The sequence below is a fragment of the Perissodus microlepis genome, chromosome 2 (assembly GCF_051167445.1).
Source record: "Perissodus microlepis isolate ML-2025 ecotype Zambia chromosome 2, ASM5116744v1, whole genome shotgun sequence".
Taxonomy (NCBI): Eukaryota; Metazoa; Chordata; class Actinopteri; order Cichliformes; family Cichlidae; genus Perissodus; species Perissodus microlepis.
In genome coordinates, this window is record NC_140462.1 from 18370758 (window position 1) to 18391039 (window position 20282).

Here is a 20282-nt window from a genome sequence, read left to right on the forward strand (position 1 = left end):
TGTTTCTCTGGGTCTTTTCCCGTGTGTTATGAATAAATCATCTTTTTTTGGTAGCGGTACTGGTTTTATTTTGTTGTATTTATCCGCAACACCTTAAAATATCCAACAAAATATTGTTGGACATAAACCGGTCCGTGGCGCAAAAAAAGTTGGGGACCGCTACCTTAGTTCACAAAGCTAATGTCAAGGTCCACAAACCAAAGGTTGGCCAATTAGTTCTTATAAGCAATTATCCTTAATCAAGCAAACAAACACATATAAAAGTTAGGAACAATATAAATTTAACTTGAGTTACGTTGTCTGTTATTAATCACCATTCCATATCTGCCATGTTTAAATCTCTTGGAATTTATCTTTCAGTGCATAATCTTTTGACCAGACCTTTGTTAATCCTACTGCTTTCTTCCCCCTTTATGCAGACCATGTCAGTTCAAATAGTATTGGTTTGAAGGGTCTGAACTGATTCGGCACAAGTGAAAGTGTGTTTACATTTAAGAGCGAGCCATTGTGAAATATGGGTGCACATGAACATTATTTGAGTGACAGGATCCAATCTCTTTGTTAAATTTTGGCTTAGCCTACCAAAACTCCCATGGGATTGCAAATTACACAGAATTTTTGAACCACTGCAGAAGACGTAAGTGTTCAGTATAGGTTTTTTGAGAGAAGTCATGAAAACGTAGAAAAGTTGTACAGCGTCTCCCTGGTGAACAGAATAATCCAGCTTCTTCAAACCACTACTCTCTTGTCTTCTGCTCAAAGGGACTGTCAGCTGGGTTTAAATCAGCAGCACTGCAGCCACAATCCCATCTCACAAACTTTAAATGTAGAATAAGTCTGACGGCTCACTTCATCTTTCATGTAGCTCCTGAACTTGCTGTTGCAAAGTCCTTACCTCCAATTTCAAGGTTCTCTGCGTGGCTGCTTATCTTGAAAGTGATTAGTAATGAAGAGCTCTGTTGGTGATAGCATTGGAGCCCCCGAGTTGGTTGCTTTCAGGCTGTCAAGCTTTCTTAGCTACTCAATACCAGATGGCAGGTTGAACTGCGGCTGCTGCCAACATTGCTGATCCTCACAGGAAACTTCCACAAGCTAATATACATTTCTTTAACCTGAACAGATTTTTAGCTTCACTTTAGTACTTCTGTTGTAAATCAGAGGCTGAACACTTAGACTAAGTTAAGTAGGATTCCTGGAGGGCACATACAAGTGAGCATTAGACACAGGAATTTGCAACATTCATTACACTACAGTAGGCTGCTACAGAGATTTAGGACCAGCAGTGAGGCAAACAATCAAGTCACCACACCAACAGTCTTAAACATCAGACTAACAGATGGGGTGCAGGAGTGATAGCACCGAATGAAAGGAAATAACTTGACAAAAGTAGCCACCCACCTTGTAAAAGGTGATATACATCATTTTCCTATTGGGAGCTTTGTAATGTGTTTCTAATGAACGGCTCTTGTTGTTTCAAGACAGAAAGTTAAGGATGAAACAAATTCAAATTTTTATTTGTCACACACACACACAACCATACACAGTATGACATGGGGGTGAAATGCTTGTAGCTGTACAATGCCCGGTCATTAAATGACAGAAAAAAAGTTTTACAATATTTACAATTTACAGGTCACTACAAAATTTACAAATTAACTTAGGAATTTACAGTAAAGAATGTGCAAATAGCAGAAGAGATTATAAAGATTATAAAGATTATAAATTATAGGAATTATAGGATTATAGGAATTATAGGAAATGTGTGGTGGTGCGTGTGGTGATGTGATGTGTGTGAGAGTCCAGTCTTATAGTGACGTGTGTGGGAGAGTCCAGTCCTACACCTGGTTCAGGGCCCGAATAGCCTGGGGGAAGAAGCTCCTCCTCATTCTCTCTGTTTTGGCCTTAAGGGAGCGGAAGCGCTTCCCAGACCTCAACAGTGAGAAGAGTTCATTGTTGGGATGGGAGAGGTCCATCATAATCTTCCTAGCTTTGGACTTGCACCGCTTGGTGTAGATGGACAGCAGGTCAGGGAGCTCTGATTGAATGATGCGTTCGGCTGAGCGCACCACTCTTTGCAGATCTCGTCTGTCCTGCTTGGTGCTGTTCCCAAACCAGGTGCAGATGTTTGCCGTCAGGACGCTCTCGATGGTGCAGGAGTAGAAGTTCTTGAGCACCTTCAGTGGCAGATGGAAGTCTCTAAGTCTTCTGAGGAAGAAGAGACGCTGACGGGCTTTCTTAACCAGGGTGTTGATGTGGCAGGACCATGACAGGTCCTGAGTGATGTGGACACCCAGGTATCGGAAACTGTCCACTCTCTCCACTGGCGTGCCACTGATGATGAGGGGTTTGTAATTCCTCGCCTGCTTTGTAGTGAAGTCCACGATCAGCTCCTTAGTCTTGCTGATGTTTAGGAGGAGGTTATTCTCCTGGCACCAGGTCTCCAGGTTCCTAATCTCCTCCAGGTAGGCCGTCTCGATGTTGTCGGAGATCAGGCCCACAACAGCAGTGTCGTCAGCAAATTTGACAATGGAGGTGGTGTCTGATGTGGCTACACAGTCATAAGTGTACAGTGAGTACAGCAGGGGGCTTAAAACACAGCCCTGAGGCGCTCCAGTGCTGAGTGAGATGGAGGGGGAGACTTGTTTTCCCACCCTCACTGATTGGGGTCTGTCTGTGAGGAAGTTGAGGATCCACTGACACAGTGATGAGCTGAGTCCTAGATCCGTCAACTTGGTGAAAAGCTTAGAGGGAATTATTGTGTTGAATGCTGAACTGTAGTCCACGAACAGCATCCTAACATAATTCCCTCTGCCAGTGTCCAGGTGACTCAGGGATGTGTGGAGCAGGTGAGATATGGCATCGTCTGTGGAACGATTAGTCCGGTAAGCAAACTGAAGTGAGTCGATGGTGGCAGGAAGTGAAGAAGTGATGTGATCTCTCATCAGTCTTTCAAAACACTTCATCACAATTGAAGTCAGTGCTACTGGACGGTAGTCATTGTGGCAAGCGGGCTGTTGTTTCTTTGGAACAGGAACAATAATGGACTGTTTGAAGCACGTGGGAACCACAGCTTGGGCCAGGGAGAGGTTGAAGATCTCCGTGAACACCGGTGCTAGCTGGTCAGCGCAGGCTCTCAGGACCCGGCCAGGGATTGCATCTGGTCCTGCTGCCTTCCTGGTGTTCACCCTCCTGAAGGTGTTCCTCACGGCATGCTCTGTGATGATGAATGCATTTTCTTCACTGGTGCACTCCGAGCGCGCGCAGCCGTTTGTTGTTTTAAACACTGTTATCCACAGTGCTTCCCACAAATAAGGTTTATGGAAAACTTCTATGCATTTCTGCACTCTAAAACTTACCAATTAGTTTTAGAGTGCTGTTTTTTTAAACTAATACAGCTTTTAAAAAAAACAAACAAACGTCATTTGATACTAATGCCATCAGTTGTCACAAGTAGCAGTATAACCCCAGGAAACAACAGCTGTTTAGAAAAACGGGTAGGGTTAGTTATATCTCTCTAGATCATCCATATTTTTCACTCTTTAGATAAATGCAACAACGCCATCTACTAGTATTGGTAAATGGGAATCTTTGGGGGAGGAAAAAAGTAGGAGCTTTTATAGATCTGTAAGCCAAACACATGACTACGTTTAGGGAGAGAAGGATTTAAACAGCTGGGCCCTAGTGCAGCTGCATTTCTTGTAGTGTACTAAGGGAACATCAGGACATCCTTTAAGAGAAAACCCTTGAAATTCTGGCTGAAAATGAAACCAATTGTTTCACTTTGACATGAGCATATCAAGGACAAAATGCTGCACACACTTTTTTGGCCATAATGACAAAAAACACTACCATAATCTCACTGGTCAAAATCTAATAGCAGCCCATGGCAAAATTTGAACAGTACAAATATTAAAAACTTACTAATAATTCTGCAAGGTAAAATGGTAACATTTCTTTCTATATATAAAAACCCAGAATTCTAAACTATAAAGTTGCCATCTTTACTTTTATTTATTCGATTTTTGACTGGATGCACACTACAGTGATATACAGTACATGAAGTAGATAATACTGGATCCCAGTGAGGTTTTTCACCCAGTTTTACAAAATGCTTAGATTCTTACCAATGAGTTAAAATGTTTGGCAAGTCCTCAAACTCAATTTACATGAGCCATATTAATAATGCCTGTACAAGCAGCACTACCCAGACTAGCTAGATTTGCCCAACAGACACCACCAAACACTTTACCAAAGCTTCTGAAGTGGAACTCACACTTTTTGAGTGCACAGCTCTCCTCATCAGTAATATAAAGAGCTTCCTACCTGTCTGTCAGTGCAACTCGGAGCAGTCAGGTGACAGAATTCCAATGGGCCGGCTGAGTCAGGAAATGACTCTCTGAGATTATCGCAAGAGTGGATGAAACTGAAGCCAATTGCTTTTCCATTTTAAACTGATATGCTCGTGATTGCCACAAACACTTATTTCTGTGACACAAAGATTAATAAACTAGCAGGTCTCTAGTCAGCTGGCTTACTTTTCCAGGTCCAGCACACCTTAAATATAACAACATAGAGTTTCTTAATAGTCCTGTGTAGTTATTATGGTATTTATCTTAGTTTCCTTTTTTTCACTTTTAAGGCATGCGATTTGACTTTGAATTGCTAAGGCAAAGAGAAAGCATCCTATGTGATGTCTACGTTTTAACTTACCAAACACATAGAGCAATTTATGACGAGACCAAGTAAATTCCTGCTTAGTCAGGCTGTCACTGAAGTCGTGTTTTTCACTATATCAAACATTTCCCGATCGTATAAGAGTCATATTTTTTCATTTTTCCCCCGTCTTTTGTCACATTTTTCTCTCCGTCAGCCAGCACTGCTATAAGAGCTCCACTTAGAAACTGCAAATTGTCATGCAGCAACCAATTAAAATTTAAGAGTTTCCAAAGTTGCTAAATCTCCTGGCATTATACAGCAGTCCACTTTGTATTCAGTCTTAATTTGTTCTGCAGCACTATCATCCAATGCCAAAGAGAGCTGAAATATTTAAGCTGCTTCTCAAGCACTCTATGTACAACCTATAAATCCGGTCTCTCTGACAGATCTAGGGAGCAAAGTGCCTCCCCTCCCTCACGCCATTAAAGGCAATCTGAAGATGCTCTGCCAGTTGATCAGAGAGGACTAAAGCAGCGTGGAGGTAAATGGCTGTCACAAGGCCTGATGGACCTATTCTCTCCCAGTGGTCATAGGGAGGTACTCGACCTCCATTCACTCAATTTGATTCAAGGGATGTTTGTGCCTCTGGAAGGGTAGGAAATAGGAGAAGGGAACTGATCCTGTCTGTCTGTGCAAGATAAAAGAGAGTATAACGGAAAAATGAAAACCCTCTAATTCACTGGACAAGAGCACTAGCCTCTGCCCTGCACCCCCCCATCATTTGTTTTATTAGACTTCTGTTAATTATTTTTTCATCACTGCATAGTGACATAAAATAACCACAAAAACCACCCCAAAACATTTAAAAGATGTTTAAATAAAAGATTTCAGATTTATGGTTGCTCTTCACAGGTATGCCAACTTTGCTTTACTCTTGCATATACAGTGGGCAACAGGAAACCGCTTTGTTTAGTCACTACACTCACTGCATTCAGAAATACGGCAAATTAATGACATGAGACTAATCTTTGACAAGTCATTGTTCCAGAAAATTAAGATTGGAACACTCAACAGCAATAACAACAACAAAGCTGTGGGACATCTGTGGCAAATTTACCCTGACTATAAACAGAGGACTGCCAGAATAAAGCAGAGTAAGCAGGTTAATGTGAGAGTTCAAACAACATTGCTTTCTTAATTAGATCCTGTGAGCCCCGAGAAAATGTCCCATTTAAAACAGAGCTCCTTGTGTGTCGCAGGGATTCAGGGAATAAATGACACGGAAATCCTAATTGTTGGAGCAAAGAAACCAAACAACTTGCTTACCCTGCGAGACAGGCCCATCCAGTATAATATGTCTCACCAGGCTCGATGATGCTGCCCAAACACAACAGAAACCGGACTGAATGGCATGTGAAAATATGCGATATTCAACAGCAGTGATCCGGCGTCAGCGTGGATTCAATCTATTCTGAAAACTTCCATCAATAAAAAAGCATATCTGGTTAGTCCAGATTAGAGCTACGACTCCGTTACAGTGATAACTGTAACATCCGCACAGGGAAATACTGCAGGTCATTTCTCATTATAAAGCTCACCCATTGTACATCAAATGCTCAGACACGCGAAAAAACAACGCTACCACAGTGGAGACGGGCAGCACGGCTCTTCTATTGCGGTTTCAAAAGCTGGTACACGCCCGACAATTAGAGACTAAACACAGCTAGGAAATCCCCAAGCCTGCTTTTATAACTTCTATCAAATAACGCAGATGAGCGACAAAATGTGGCAAAACGTGCGCTAACTGCCGTGCGCCAATACACTGTACGGTAGCCTGCGGCAGAAGAAGTAGATGGGGGGAAATAAATAACATCTCTGCTGTTAATATAACCGGGAGTAGAATAAAACTTGACGCGTGTATACCTGTGTACTGCAAGAGAAACATTGTCCACAGAAGGCGGTGTGCGGTTCCCGTCGGTCCTGTGCTGTAGGACGAAGTGTATGAGGTGGAGGAAAAAATCCTTGAATGGAGACGGGGCTTGTTCCTCAGTCAGTCCGCTCCGCTCGGCAGACTGGACTGCAATGAGAGCAGCTAGTCGAAGCGGGACCTTTTAGCTACGGCAGGCGAGCCCGCCCTCACGACGTGCCCGGCTGGTGACTGAAGGGGAACACTACAGTTCGCCTCCGACACACGCAGCGTGCAGGCGAACTGTTCAGGTCGAGAGCGTGTCCGTGGGAGCTAGCGTCTCTGGCAAAACTCCCGCTATTCACCGTGCTATAAAGCCGAGCCCGAGCTATGATGGGCTGTCAAGAGATGATGATGTTTTCACGGAGAGCTGAAGCCGAACTACCCCCCCTACGGCAAGTCACTCAAAGCGAACAAGAGAAATCACTAACACGCACCGGGGCTGCTGAGCTGAATGCCAGATAGACAAGATGCACATTTACAACTTTGCATTTAAAAATCTCCTAAAGGTTCACCCAAGCAATACATGCGCATGAAAGCCAGGTAATCTGTCCCAAACTTTTGACAGCTGTGCTTTGAAGAAGGTGTCATTCTGCAGCTTGCCGGTTGGAGGAGGAGAAGCATAAAGATTACCGTTCCAGTGCCATACTTAGCACGCAGACTGGGTGAGAGGCATCTCTTCCATTGCTGAAGCTGCAGATAATCTTTATAATTTAAAATAAATACATTAAGAGAGCACTTGTCCAACTAGTAAGTGATTATGCTCTTATTAAAAATGTGCAGGTTTCCACTTGCTACTATAATCTCTATAAGAGATTTTCAGCAAATCTGTGATCTTAAGTGATTATACATATATAGGTTCTTTATTTCTACAGCCAGTCAGGTTTCTAAGGTTTCTGTGCATCTCCATGATGGTTTCAGAAAAAAAGTGTATTTCACTGAAATGCTTCTGAAGATATGAAAAATAGTCTACATCTCTTTAATAAAGTAAGAAATGTCTCCACCTGTGTGTGTGCTTGTGTGTGTTTGTGAACAACCCCACTGAGGACTAGACTTTATTTAAAATTTCTACATTTCCTGGCTTTTATATAGCCCTGAATATCTCTGGATAAATACAGACCCCTTTTAGAACCAATTTGTTATTACATAATTTATATATCATGCAAAGAGCTGTAAATATCCAACATGCACACCCGAAGTCCCCATTTAGAACATTATTATTATTATTATTATTATGGGCTGATAGGGGGACAGCCTATTATTACGCCTATGTATCATCAAAACAGACTACAAATGTTTATAGAGATGTTCACTAAATACAAATCTGTAATAATTAACCAATTAGTCTAAAAGTAGGCTTTGTTAGCCACACAATCTGTGCTGCTAGCTACTGTTAATTTTACTGCACAATTTAAGACCACTTAAATTGATAATTTGATTGGCTCAAAAGTGCATGTGGGTGTTATTTTCTACTCAGTATTTAACTGCCATTTTATATGATCAAACAGCCACATGAATGCCCATTCTATGAATGTCTTACCTGAAGTTTAGTTTTTAACATCAAAAAAGATTTTGTCTCTATTTACCATCTATTTGTTTGTCACTTTGCCTCTTTGTCTGGGCCTCTGAACTGTCACAATAATCATCCTCCTACCCTTCCAATATAAGCAATATAAGGCTGCCGAATAGCTGATTAGTTCATTTAAGTCTTATGTTTGGAGATTATGGGCTCAGTGGCAGTAGCAGTCTGTTGGTCATCTACCTGCAGAGATCACCTGTTGTCAAATGGGGGCAGTGTTAAAAATATGCGCTACAACCGTTCTGCAGGTGCTGTTATTGGTCCATCGTCAGCCAGCTGCTGCAAAAAGTGAAGTTATAACATACAAAGAGCTGAAGCTGCAGTTACTGTCTGTATGTTTCATACTGTAATTTTTAATCTTTGATGCGTTTGTTTTTTTTTTTTCAAAAGCTGTCTCTGGCTTCCCTTTCAGTTGGGTTACTTAGGGCAAATTTCAACCGAATAGACACAACGGCGCTAACACAAATTTGATTTGATTCCTGCATTTTGTCATTGCTTGCAAGACAGGCAAGTGATGACAACATAGAGCCATCGGAATGGAGTTAAAACAACAGCTATGTGTGATCTGGAAGTCTACTAGATCTTTCAATTTTAACCCAATTTTGACTTGTGGGATACTGAAGTCTTTTAAACATCTAAGTAACAGAAAATTGCTGGATGGAGACATTCAGCTGATACTTCAAATCTGGCAAATCCATTTCAAGGGACCCAAGTAAATGCAGTGTCCATTTTAAAATCACTTTGGATGAGCAGTTTTCAAATTTTGACTTGAAGAGGTTTTCTTTTAACTACGACAAATGACTTCAATCACTCATTTTGCATGGATTAGCAGTTCTCTCAATGCACAGACAAATGTCTGTGTGGGTTTCAGTTCTTTGCCTTTTCCCCCAAGTGTTCATCAGATGTACTTCAGAGTTGGTGGGTGACCTTTCAGGATGTGAACTTCACTGTCGTTCGTATCAGCAGTTCCCCCAACGTAGCTAAAAGTTTCATGCTACGCTTTCACAACTATCCGTGCATGTGAGAAATTTAGGAAAGATCATTAAAGTGCAGAAATAAACTACCAACAAATTCTCAGCCTCTGGGAAAAACTGCCATGATATTTGGGCAGAATTATTAAAAGTTAAGTGAACGCAAGCCTCTAACACAAGGCACATTTCAATGTGATTATTAAACAGCTGCCTCAGATAGCATTAGCTGTGCTCCTCAGGTTCACTTAATGTGTTTTGTGTTCATTAGCAGTGACGTGTTTATTGAGATTATCCTTTTAGCTGTCCTCATTTTTTTTTTTTTTTAAACAATAGCAGACAACATATGTGCCTGCTGGCTTTCGCACCCACCAAATGCCTATGATCTGGCATGATCTGGGTTGCACTAGTTGTTAAAAATGTAAACACTGTTTTGGTTTGATCAACACACAGTAATAAGATTAATTACCCAAGCAAAACAGCAGAGCAAACACTATTATGCTTCCATAATTAGCCACAAGCTGTGTACAGAGACATGAAAAACATCCATGAGAATGGTTCTGAAATGTATCACTGCAGTGGTCACTTGATCCTCTTATCCCTGATCCCAAACACTCCCCCTTGAGACAACAACATTACCTACCCACTGTTTATGCTAGGAAAAATAAATACATAAATAAATGTAAGATTAAAACAAAAATTGTCATTCATTGATCAAGGCTGGGGTACAGCCATGCTGCATGCGGAGCACCTAATCTAATCAAAATCTGGTTGAAATTTGATTAAGGTGAGGTACTACAACATCGTCCTTGTACCATTCTTGTGGCAGGTCCCCAAGTCTGCAACTGTTTCGATGTCAGTGTAGTGCAGGTCCTTCTGGATCAGGACCATAACCACAGACTTTTTTGGCCAGTATTTAGTCCTGATATGTCCCCTACTGAGCACGCTTGGGACACTATGTTCATCAGAGGCAATCAAAACCAATGACCATTGCACAGCTGCAGGCTGCAATCATCCCGGAATGGAGACCATCTCCTTTTTCTGACTAGTACATTTGATTCAGCCTCTAATGGTTAACACCTGAGGTTTACTGTTCATTTAAGGTGAAATAAACAGTGTGTTCATTTTGGAAAGATTTCAAAAAGTTTAGCCATTTTTCCTGAGAAAAGATTTTTTCCTGCCAACATTCATGTTGTAGCTGTTGTTTTACTTCATTAAGTACCAGTAACTTCAGCTAACGTGAAACTTACAATTATAAAGATAATATCAGCTTTTGTTGAGAATGTTTTACTGAGGTATCAAATCAGCTGCTAACAATTAGTCAGTACTGAGTAACAGCTTTTCTATTTTAGTTTATACCAAAGTGATCACGATATCACACTGGTAATGCACTATATACAGCCTCAAAAATGACCATAAAGCTATTGCATTAAATGATTTCATTATAATAACTTCATATACATATAGTACTACTAATCCCTTGAACAAGTCTGCTGATTAACATGCTACAATTCTAATTTAAAGCCATTTTGTTGTTGTACGTGCAGCATGTGGTTTAAAATTGTCTTGGTGAAATATTCAAGGTCTTCCCTGCATGTATGATGCACTCAAGCATTGACATTGCCATTCCAGATGTGCAAGCTGCCATTATTAAAGGCTGCATTGTTACATTTCTCCAGATTCTGGTCTTCTGATGATAGTATGTACTTTAAATAATAGAGGTGGGAATCACCATACATCCCACGATACGATATTATCACAATACTTAACGCACGATACGATATTATTGCAATTTTTAAAAATATTTTGCGATATTCAGATTCTGTACATAAAGGTAAACTTTATCAATATTCATTTTATCTAATATCAAAGTCTCGCACTCAGTCTCTCATTTCAGTCAGTTGTATTGTTGACAAACTGAATGGTTTGTATTACAGTCTAGTCCAACTTAACTGAATGCAATCATCTGGTACAATTATAGCTATTCTGAACTATGCAATTTGTGAAACCTATGCAGCCCATTCAGCAACTGAAGAATTTGAAAGTAAATTAAAACAAAATATAATTTTACATTAAATAAAAAAGTTTTAAACTTAATTAAAATAAAACATGTCTTAAATTAAAATAAGTAAACTGTCATCTTTATTGCTGCCAAATAAAGTTAAACACATTTGGACAGTGAAGGAATGTCAGGATTCTTGCTCAGAAAAAGGATCAACATGCTCTGAAGTCAGAGCACAAAAACCTTTTTTGTAACAAAATATCGATTTCTGCTGTCCCTGTATCGATACATTATTAGCAAACAAAATATCACGATACTACACAGTATCGATTTTTTCCCCCACCCCTATTAAATAATGAGATAGTCATCACAATTTTACACTGATGAACATCATTCAGAAAGTGCTGCATCATTTGTAGATGCAGTTTTCTGCAGATTGGTGAACCTCTGTCCATCTTTACTCCTGAGAAAATCTGCCTCTTTAGATACTCCTTTCATACCCAATCATGTTGCTGACTAGTTTCCAATAAATCTTAGATTAGATTAGATTAGATGAAACTTTATTAATCCCTCAGGTGGGTTCCTCCGGGAAATTCAGTTTCCAGTAGCAAAGCACCGAAAGAAGTTGCATGTTACAGATACATTAAGGGGAAAGAGAGTAAGGATATAAGCATAAATAAATACACCATATATACACATATATATATACAGAATATACAATATGGATAAATAGGATTGCTCATTTGAGTGAGTATATTGCACAGTGGTTATTGCACAGTCAAATATAAGAAAGAAAAAAAAAAAAAAAAAAAAGACAAAACAAAAAACAAATATTGCAAATATTGCACAGTGTAGAAAAGCACCTGTTTCTTTTTAGTACCAATTACTTTTCTAGCCTTCTGTTGCTCACTAACTTTTTGAGACATGCTGCTATCAAACATCTATTTTTCATGAAATAATAAGATGTCTCATTTTAAAAATTTGATATGTTTTCTATGTTCTTTTCTCAGTGTGGGTGTATGAGCTTGGAAAATCATTGCAATCATACTATACTGTCAGGAAACTCAGTTGACATTCACATCGGATGTTTCATACATGTCATGATTTATTTAATTAGTCTGTTAATGCTGAAGGTTCTTTACACCAAGTTTCCCACCTCTATCAAGAACAAAACCTTTTTTGTGATATCTGATTTTTTTTTTAATGTTTCAATTGAGTTTTATTTGATCTAGCCTTTGGCAAAAACACTATAACCTGCAGAAAAAAAAGGAGAAGCGTATTGCAGGATTGTTGCATTGCATAGGTTTCGAATTGAAAGGCTGTATTCAGACATGCACATACACACAAAGATGCATGCATATACACAAGCCAAAATTGAGGTTGTATAGTTCAGGTCAATAAAAGCTAGATACGTTTAGGAAATAGCCACTGTGTCAAATGATTTTCCCTTCTGCCCTACCAATACCTGGGTTTCCACTGCCATCACACAATCATTTCTAAGGTAAATAAAAGTATTTACCAAAGGCCAGAGTTCCATCACCCTTTTCCAAAACACAAAATTGCCCTCAATTTTCCATCTACTGTGAAGTCAGAAGAACACTATTCCACAAACAAGGTATTGGGCTCATTCAAGTACAGTTACGACAGTACGTACTACTACTCTGTCTTTCTTCTAGCATCAGTAAATATTGTCAGTGACTCTTTTAACAGCTTTAATGATTTCGCCTTTGACAAACAGCAGTGTTTTATCAGTATGCAGTTATTTCCTGCCAATAAAATCCGCAAATTCACCTGCTGCTGGATGTTGGTTAGAATATACCTCAAATGAGCCAAGTAGAATTCATTTCAAGTATGAGAAACACCTAAACTGTCACACCACATGACAGATACGCTCTGCAGGTACAGTTTACCAAGAATATAAACTGCAGGCAGCACAAAAACAACTTCTTACTGATTTCCTATTATATGCAGAGTTATAGTGTCAGTGTTCTATCATTTTGTATATAGAAATTCCACTTTTTCAAAATAAAACATATCCATCTTTTTCGTTTCACTTACCCGATTCATAGTCAGAGTGGGGTTACAGCCTGTCCTAGCTGTCGCTGGGTGACAGGCGGGTTACACCCTGGACAGGTTGCCTGTCTATCGCAGATCCAGTAAAGATAAAACTAGGCTGCTAACCCAGTACCCTGGTATGAATTACGCAGGCTATGTAACAATGGAAAGACTTCAGAACCATGTCATAATATGTAATAACAAAACATGTCTTTCTTGAGTATTTGGATTACAGCCTAGCCTTTGGAAAATATTGGATGGGTATGCTTCCAGTTTCAGATGCCAAAGTAGGTTAAGAAAAACAACAGCAGAACACATGCAAATTATACTGCATTAAAACTTTGGAGACATCTAAGAGATACTTTGGTGAGCATCAGCAGACACAAACACAACATTATCAGCGATGAGTTTCTTATTTATCATCCACATTTAGAGATATTAAAAATGCAAAACAACAAACTCACTCCTGCAACGAACACTCTCTGTTCTGCTGTCCACATTTTCACCAGAAAATGCTCGTCATAAATAAAGTGAATGTTTTCCAGGCAGAATTCAATTACCCCTGTCAGCCGGTAGTAATGAGTAACAGCCAGTGCATGCTCTCATTCAATTTTAGTGTCCATACGGAATGATGTTTGTTGAATGTCTTGATTTTTTATTTTTTTTTTGTACAATAATGTTCTTTTTGTGGCCTGCTTAGTGTAGCAAAACATTCAAATCAAACATTAATTTGACTCTGTGCCTCAGCAGATGAAAGCAGCCTCGGTTCGCTTTAATGGCTTCATGTGAGAACGTGTGTGTTTGGTGACATTCGAGCCCTCTTTACTCAAATAAATTGGTGGACTTGAAAGTGAGTAGTAATTTTGGCTAGAACATTTCAAAATGTCTTATGTGAGAAGACTTGACCACGAGTCCATATCATGCAGCTCATCTCTGTTTCATGTAACAAAGCAGAAATACATAGAACAGCTAAACCAGAGAGATCTAATTTCCTGCCTAATATATTTGTTTAGTTAACGGGGAACTCTTAGAATGAATTATTCAAATTCAATTATTACATATTAAACAGAAGCTGGACCTCATCAACAACTATCACAGTAAAATTTTAACAACGGCTCAGAGAGACATAGCCAGAGAGACATAGCCTTCTTCTTACAAGCAAGCATTAGTTTCACTCAATATTTCCCTTTCCACTAAACATTTATGACTATTTCTCCCATGAGATGTTGACACTGTTTGTTTGCCTCTATTGACTAATTTGTCATATCACACAGTCCTGTTTTCACATGGTAAGAGAGCTCCATGCTGTATCAACATGCCCTTTTCCAGTCAAAGAAGATGATTCAGGTAGCTTCAGTGAAGGAAAGCAGATGATATTTAAAAAGGTTTTGCTCAGCAGAATGCCTATAAGTCTAAAGTGACTGTTGAGATATTCGGTGTTGACCACGCTGAGATCAATGAATGGTGGGCTTGTAGCCCAGACACGAGAAAATGTCATTAACTCCACTGCTCTGTATAAAGGGAGACAGCCAGTGCAGAAATGTCTCCTGAGGATGGCGGACATCTGTGTCTTTTTGGGCTCCTGCTAGTTATCTCTGACCTCTATCTTCCTTAAATCTTCCCTTTCTAATTACCTGTTCCTTTTTCTCCTCCTCCCACCTAACCTCATATCCTTGCAGCCTGACTGATGGTTAGCTGATGATCATCTGGACAGGAAAGGTTAAGGTGACTCCCCTGCATAAGTCACGCCTCATTAAGTGAGCTCACAGTGTCCCAGTTCACATACTGGTGCATTTCTCCCTGGATGAATTTAATGAGTTGTGGAGGAGTAACAAGCCACCATGAAAAATATTTGGAGCTAACATGTTTTGAGAAGGAAAACAATGTTTGCCATCATTTTCATGATGATCAGAGACGAGGGAGTTACTGTAGGCGCCTTGGTGACATCAGCATCTGTTCTGGAAACTGGATTAGGCCAAATCCAAAAGGAGGGCAGGCCTTCCTCTGGAGAGTCTTCCCTCAGGATGAATATTGATGGAAGTGGGTCCCAAATGGAGTGAAAACAACTGTTAACCCCTCTGCACTGCTGAAATGTTGTTAACAATGCTTCTAGCCCCACTATCTCCCACAGCCAGAGAATCCACTGACACAAACACCACTCCTGCATCACCATCATTATAGCCACAAGAGGTGATTGGAAATCATATTTCTCTGTTCTACAACATTAACACGCTGCATTGAGATGCTGCAAGTCTTCTGACAGAAGCAAAATCACTTTATGAGAGCAAGCGGGCACCAGCCGTGCATTTTGGCAGCTGTGTTCCACAGCAAGCTTATTGTGATTCCTGGGACCAAATGTACCATCAGCCTTGCACTGGAATGAAACTCCACTGCCCCCAAGTTAACACAAAGCCAGGCAATGTCTTGTAGCCAGACATCTCACTCCCCAGCTTAAAGAGAGTATGGTGAGCTTAACGCAGAAATGTGAAAACATTTCATCCATATTCTAAACATTTATCAGTTTGTCTGAGAAAGGACATGTAGACCTATAGATGCAGATATAAAAGCAGCTCTGAATTCTAAGACAGCCCTGCTTGAATGTTTGTATAAACCAAATGCAGATGTCTAAACTATCAAAAGTTAAAGTTTTTCTTGCATTAGTCATATCAGTGAGCTTATCTCTTCTGATGAATTCATTTGTAATATATGTAGTTTTTTTAAACACAGTGCCAAAACAGTCTTGCTATCTTGAAGGTAGTGGAGGTATTTTTGCCGATTTAGGAAAGTGCCAAAGCCTCGAACCTCTTATCAAGCTTTAATAGACTTTCAGTTATTTAATGCTAGTTAATGTTTCATTCTTAACACACTGAAAGTATCTTTGCTGCAAGTGGGGAACCTTTAAGATGTTGTTGTAACTGCTAACTCTATGAGATACCTTACAGGGCAATTTCTTTATTATCTGTAAGCTAGAATAACTTAATCACCTAACTGGTACCAATGTAAAAAAACAAAAAAACAAAAAAAACCCACACACCAATTATTTCAAAGTGCATCTATTGCATCAAATTAAATGAAAATTATTATCAGTAGTTACAATTGTCAATCACAGGATTGGTGCACTTCTAAGGAAAAATATGAAACCACTAAAAACCTACAAGTCCAGTTTAAGAAACGTGCAATTTTGTAAGTGTAATTAAAGTACAATAGCAACATTGTTTTTGTTTTCCTCCTAAAAAGAAAATTACCATACAAAAAGTATGAATTCCAAAATAATAATAATAATAATGGATTTTTATTAATACTTTATTGTTTGCAAGAAATGTCAAAATATTACATATTCAACTTGCTTTTAATTATTTCAGCCAAATGTTGAATGAATGTATGATCACATTCCTTCCTATTGCAGATGGTCATGCAGTGGGAGTCAGTGTGCACAGAATTTGATTAGCTCTGTGTGCACTGTGGAGACTAAAGTGAATGATCTACTAGCAAAACTTTCCTTCCGTTTTTCTTCATATAAAGCTGACAAAATTAGGTTTCACCATCAGATGACTGTGGGTTGGAGTTGGGTTTTGATTAATTAAGAAAGAGACAGAAAACTTGACATCTATATTGTCTCACAAACTGATCCGAGACACATTTAAACTGCAAGATGTTTCCCAATAAAGAGAAGATGGGATTCCTGGTTAAAAAAAAGTGAAGAAACAGAGAGGATACAGCAGAGAGAGCAAACCAGACGAGCAGCATGGAGGGAGAAAGGCCAAGTATCAGACAGAGCATTCATTACCACCTGACTGACCTGCATATTGCGCTGTGTGAGAGTAATGGGAAAGGACACACTCATCGGCCAAAGCCCAGCAAGTAAGGTGCTTTTCACTCCCCCCTCTCTTTCCTTCCTCTTTAGCAATTCGTCAGTTTCTTACCCGGTTCAATTTCTATTTTCAGACAAATGTACTGTGAGATCCCGGTGTTTTCAAAAACTCCATAATAGGGGACTGAACCATGGTAATACCATGGCTAATGTAATGCATAATGGATCACCTGCTTATGCAAAACAAAACTGCCCAGTTATTAAGTACTACTGTTCTTCTTTTTCTGTGTTAGGTACTTATGTTAGTGGCATACTTTGTCAAAAAAACCCAAAATATTCTGAGGTGGAAGAACTATCTGTCTAAAGGGGAAAAAAATAACAAGAGAAAGAATAGGCATGTTAGCATCTTTTAAGGCTGTCCACAGGAAGGCTTTGAAGGAAATGTTAAATGCCTAAATGCTCTTAGTGGTAATTCTAACATGCTTATGCACAAAACAAGTGGAATGGTGATCATGTGTAGCATCTTAGTGTATTAGCAGTGGGTAAAAAGCACAAAACAAGGTGCGAGTCTTGCAGGTGTTTAGTTATAAACCTGTAAAAGCACTCGAAAATAAAATTGTTTGTTGTTTTTTTTTGGTGTTTTAGATAGCAAAGTGTGGACTGACCAGCAATGCAGGAAACAGCAGGGGAATAACAAGCAGAGGAGGATTATCTAGCTGGGAAGCAAATCATGGACTTGTCTGGCATTTCATTCCATGTGGTGCCCTATTCTCTCAGTGACTAGATCACAGATGAATCTAACATGTTAGACAAAATGACAGCAGAAGATGGAAACTCTAGGGATCATGCAAATTATAAGAATTCATCATTAAGGGAAAACAGATATTTGCATTGAATTTCATGGTAATCCATCCAGTACCTGTCAAGGCATTCTACTAGGTGACAAAAATGTCAAAATTCTCAAAGTGCCAAAGGAAAATTCAAGATTACCATGGTCAACAGTATTCAGTATCTCACAATGCATATGTTATTATTGTTAAAAATAAGGGGGAGAGTGTCAAGAGATGGAAAATGCCCTGCGTGGTTCAACAATATTTAAGAAGGGAGATAAAAACACTACATTCAATGCGTGAATGCACAGACATGTTTACAATTTTTTTGTTTCTTAATCCATAATTTGCCTTTAAGAATTACATAAAATTAAAAGAACAAACATCATTGCTGAGCTTGAAACAATCTGCCAACAGTGGCCAATGTTTATCAGTTTGTTATAAGTGAACAGAAGCTTTCACTTTTGTTTCTACAAGCAGTGCAGACAATGCACTCAGAAAAAACGCTTTCTATATATTCCCGGGTTGTTAAAATTGACTTTTCAGTTTTTCATCCCTTTCAAGTGAAGGAATGTGAAAATATCTCTAGCTGTATATTGGAAATGTTCTTTCCTTTGGACTGCCTTAGTTGTCTCTGCATAACAAGAAGTTACAAAATCAGTTCCTTGGTTTTCTGTTATTGTGAGCAAACTGAAAAATTGTACTTAAGCTAGATAGATATTTACATAAGTACGCCACTGAAGTAAGTTACTTTAAATAATTTAAATGCGACATTATGTTAAATTCGCAATTTTTACGGTTCACAAATATCAGTACATATCTGTGCCACTGTGCTCCCCGTGCCTTGTTCAAATCACAGATGTGAGTTTGAATGAGGTTAATCAAAAGCCTTGGCACTAAGTCTGCACAAAAGAACCAAAGTGAAGTTATATATAACTTTGGTTATCTCTCTCTCTCTCTCTCTCTCTAGTATATATATATATATATATATATATATATATATATATATATATATATATACACACACACTAAATATCAGTAGAAAAATTTTTGTGAACACCAAAACTCAGCTTGTACCGGTGCATCACGTTAGTAAATCTTGTCCCATAACTTTAAATACTGAACTCAGGAGCTCAGAAAGACAACACAGTAAAAATTCTTATATATGTACTACCCACTGGCAGCAGCATCCACTTAGGCCTCTTACCTGCGACTCTACTTGATCTGTAGTCTTTGTACATTCTACAGGTGTAGCGTCGTCAGGTGTGATATCAGCTTCTCTGTTCTTGTAAGCGAATCTGTTTTGCAAAAGAAAACCAAGGGTAAGAAAGGTCTGGTCAGCAGCCATTTGTTCCGTTCACAAAACACCACAGAAGAGTTTTTTACACCACAACTCCGCAACCCGACTTATTCATTCTGTAGTCGTTCAAGGACACCAACTGAGAGGAGCTTTTAGGAGGGGTCTAAAATAAAAAGGGTTTTGTCTTGAATAGAAAGAGAAGACAAACAGAGGAGACTGTAATTCATCTGCTTCTCCAAAAGGCACGACCTCCCTGCTTTGTGGAGCAGAAGCTCATCCGAGCCATAGAGGGCCTCTGAGGCATGGGAGTGTCCCATTGACTGCACTATTAACACTCAAACTGAGAGGATCAGCATAGAGGAAATACAAAACGCTGTACAGAGAGTTCTGTAACGCATTTCATTCCACCAAGAGAGACCCCGAGGGTGCCGTGATGACCAGAGTAATTGGCTTTCTCCACTATGATAATCTGCATCAGTCATGCCATGCCAACACACTCTCAGGCCACTGAGAAGGTCACAGCGATCCCAAACCTCACTCCACACTGCTGAGCATAGCATCTGAATTCTTATAGAAAGACATTTATACTGCATTCTTGGGATGTTACATTCAGGTCAAGAACTTTCAGTTACAAATTAAAGTTCACTTTCAAATGTATCACAGTACACAATACTCACAAGATAACACCAGTTCTGTGTAATTCTGCGATACACTTCAAGAGAAACACTTCATATGGAGTGTGTCTTTGTGTGTTTTATTACCATTATCTATTTTCCTCTATGGGTTTTTCACTCTTCGGTAAGCATTAGTTAAGTGCCATTAACTAAAAGTCATGAAATATTGATTCTGGTTTAGAGACCCTATGTGTTTTAATAAAAATATACTGACATTTGGCACCAGTGTACTGATAATGACACAGCAAAAGGAAGCAATACAGTACATTGCTTATCAATATTTTTTTTCCCCAACAACACTCTTTGTATCCCTGCCCTGAAGCACGCTTGGCTGTAGCGTCACTGGTATCATAATTTAAAAAATGAGCATGAAACTATAAGATTCAAAACTAGCACAGCTGGGACTGTCTTGCTTTTACAGCCAGAATCAAGTTTTCTTCC

General features: G+C 39.3%; 1 protein-coding gene across 4 annotated transcripts in view; it reads right to left on the reverse strand.

Annotated features, from left to right (window-relative positions):
* enox2 (ecto-NOX disulfide-thiol exchanger 2) overlaps positions 1-20282 on the reverse strand; it is a 191027-nt gene that overhangs the window by 124733 nt on the left and 46012 nt on the right. The window contains exon 4 of one of the 4 annotated variants that reach the window (XM_084951687.1): positions 19075-19165. The exons of 1 other annotated variant lie outside the window; for it this stretch is intronic. In XM_084951687.1, the coding sequence (XP_084807813.1) occupies positions 19075-19108 (34 nt within the window). In that variant the 5' untranslated portion in view covers positions 19109-19165. Of the gene's footprint in view, positions 1-5982; positions 6066-6579; positions 7188-19074; positions 19166-20282 lie in introns of those variants that run through there. 2 more of the 4 variants (XM_084951697.1, XM_084951716.1) reach the window with 2 other exon arrangements.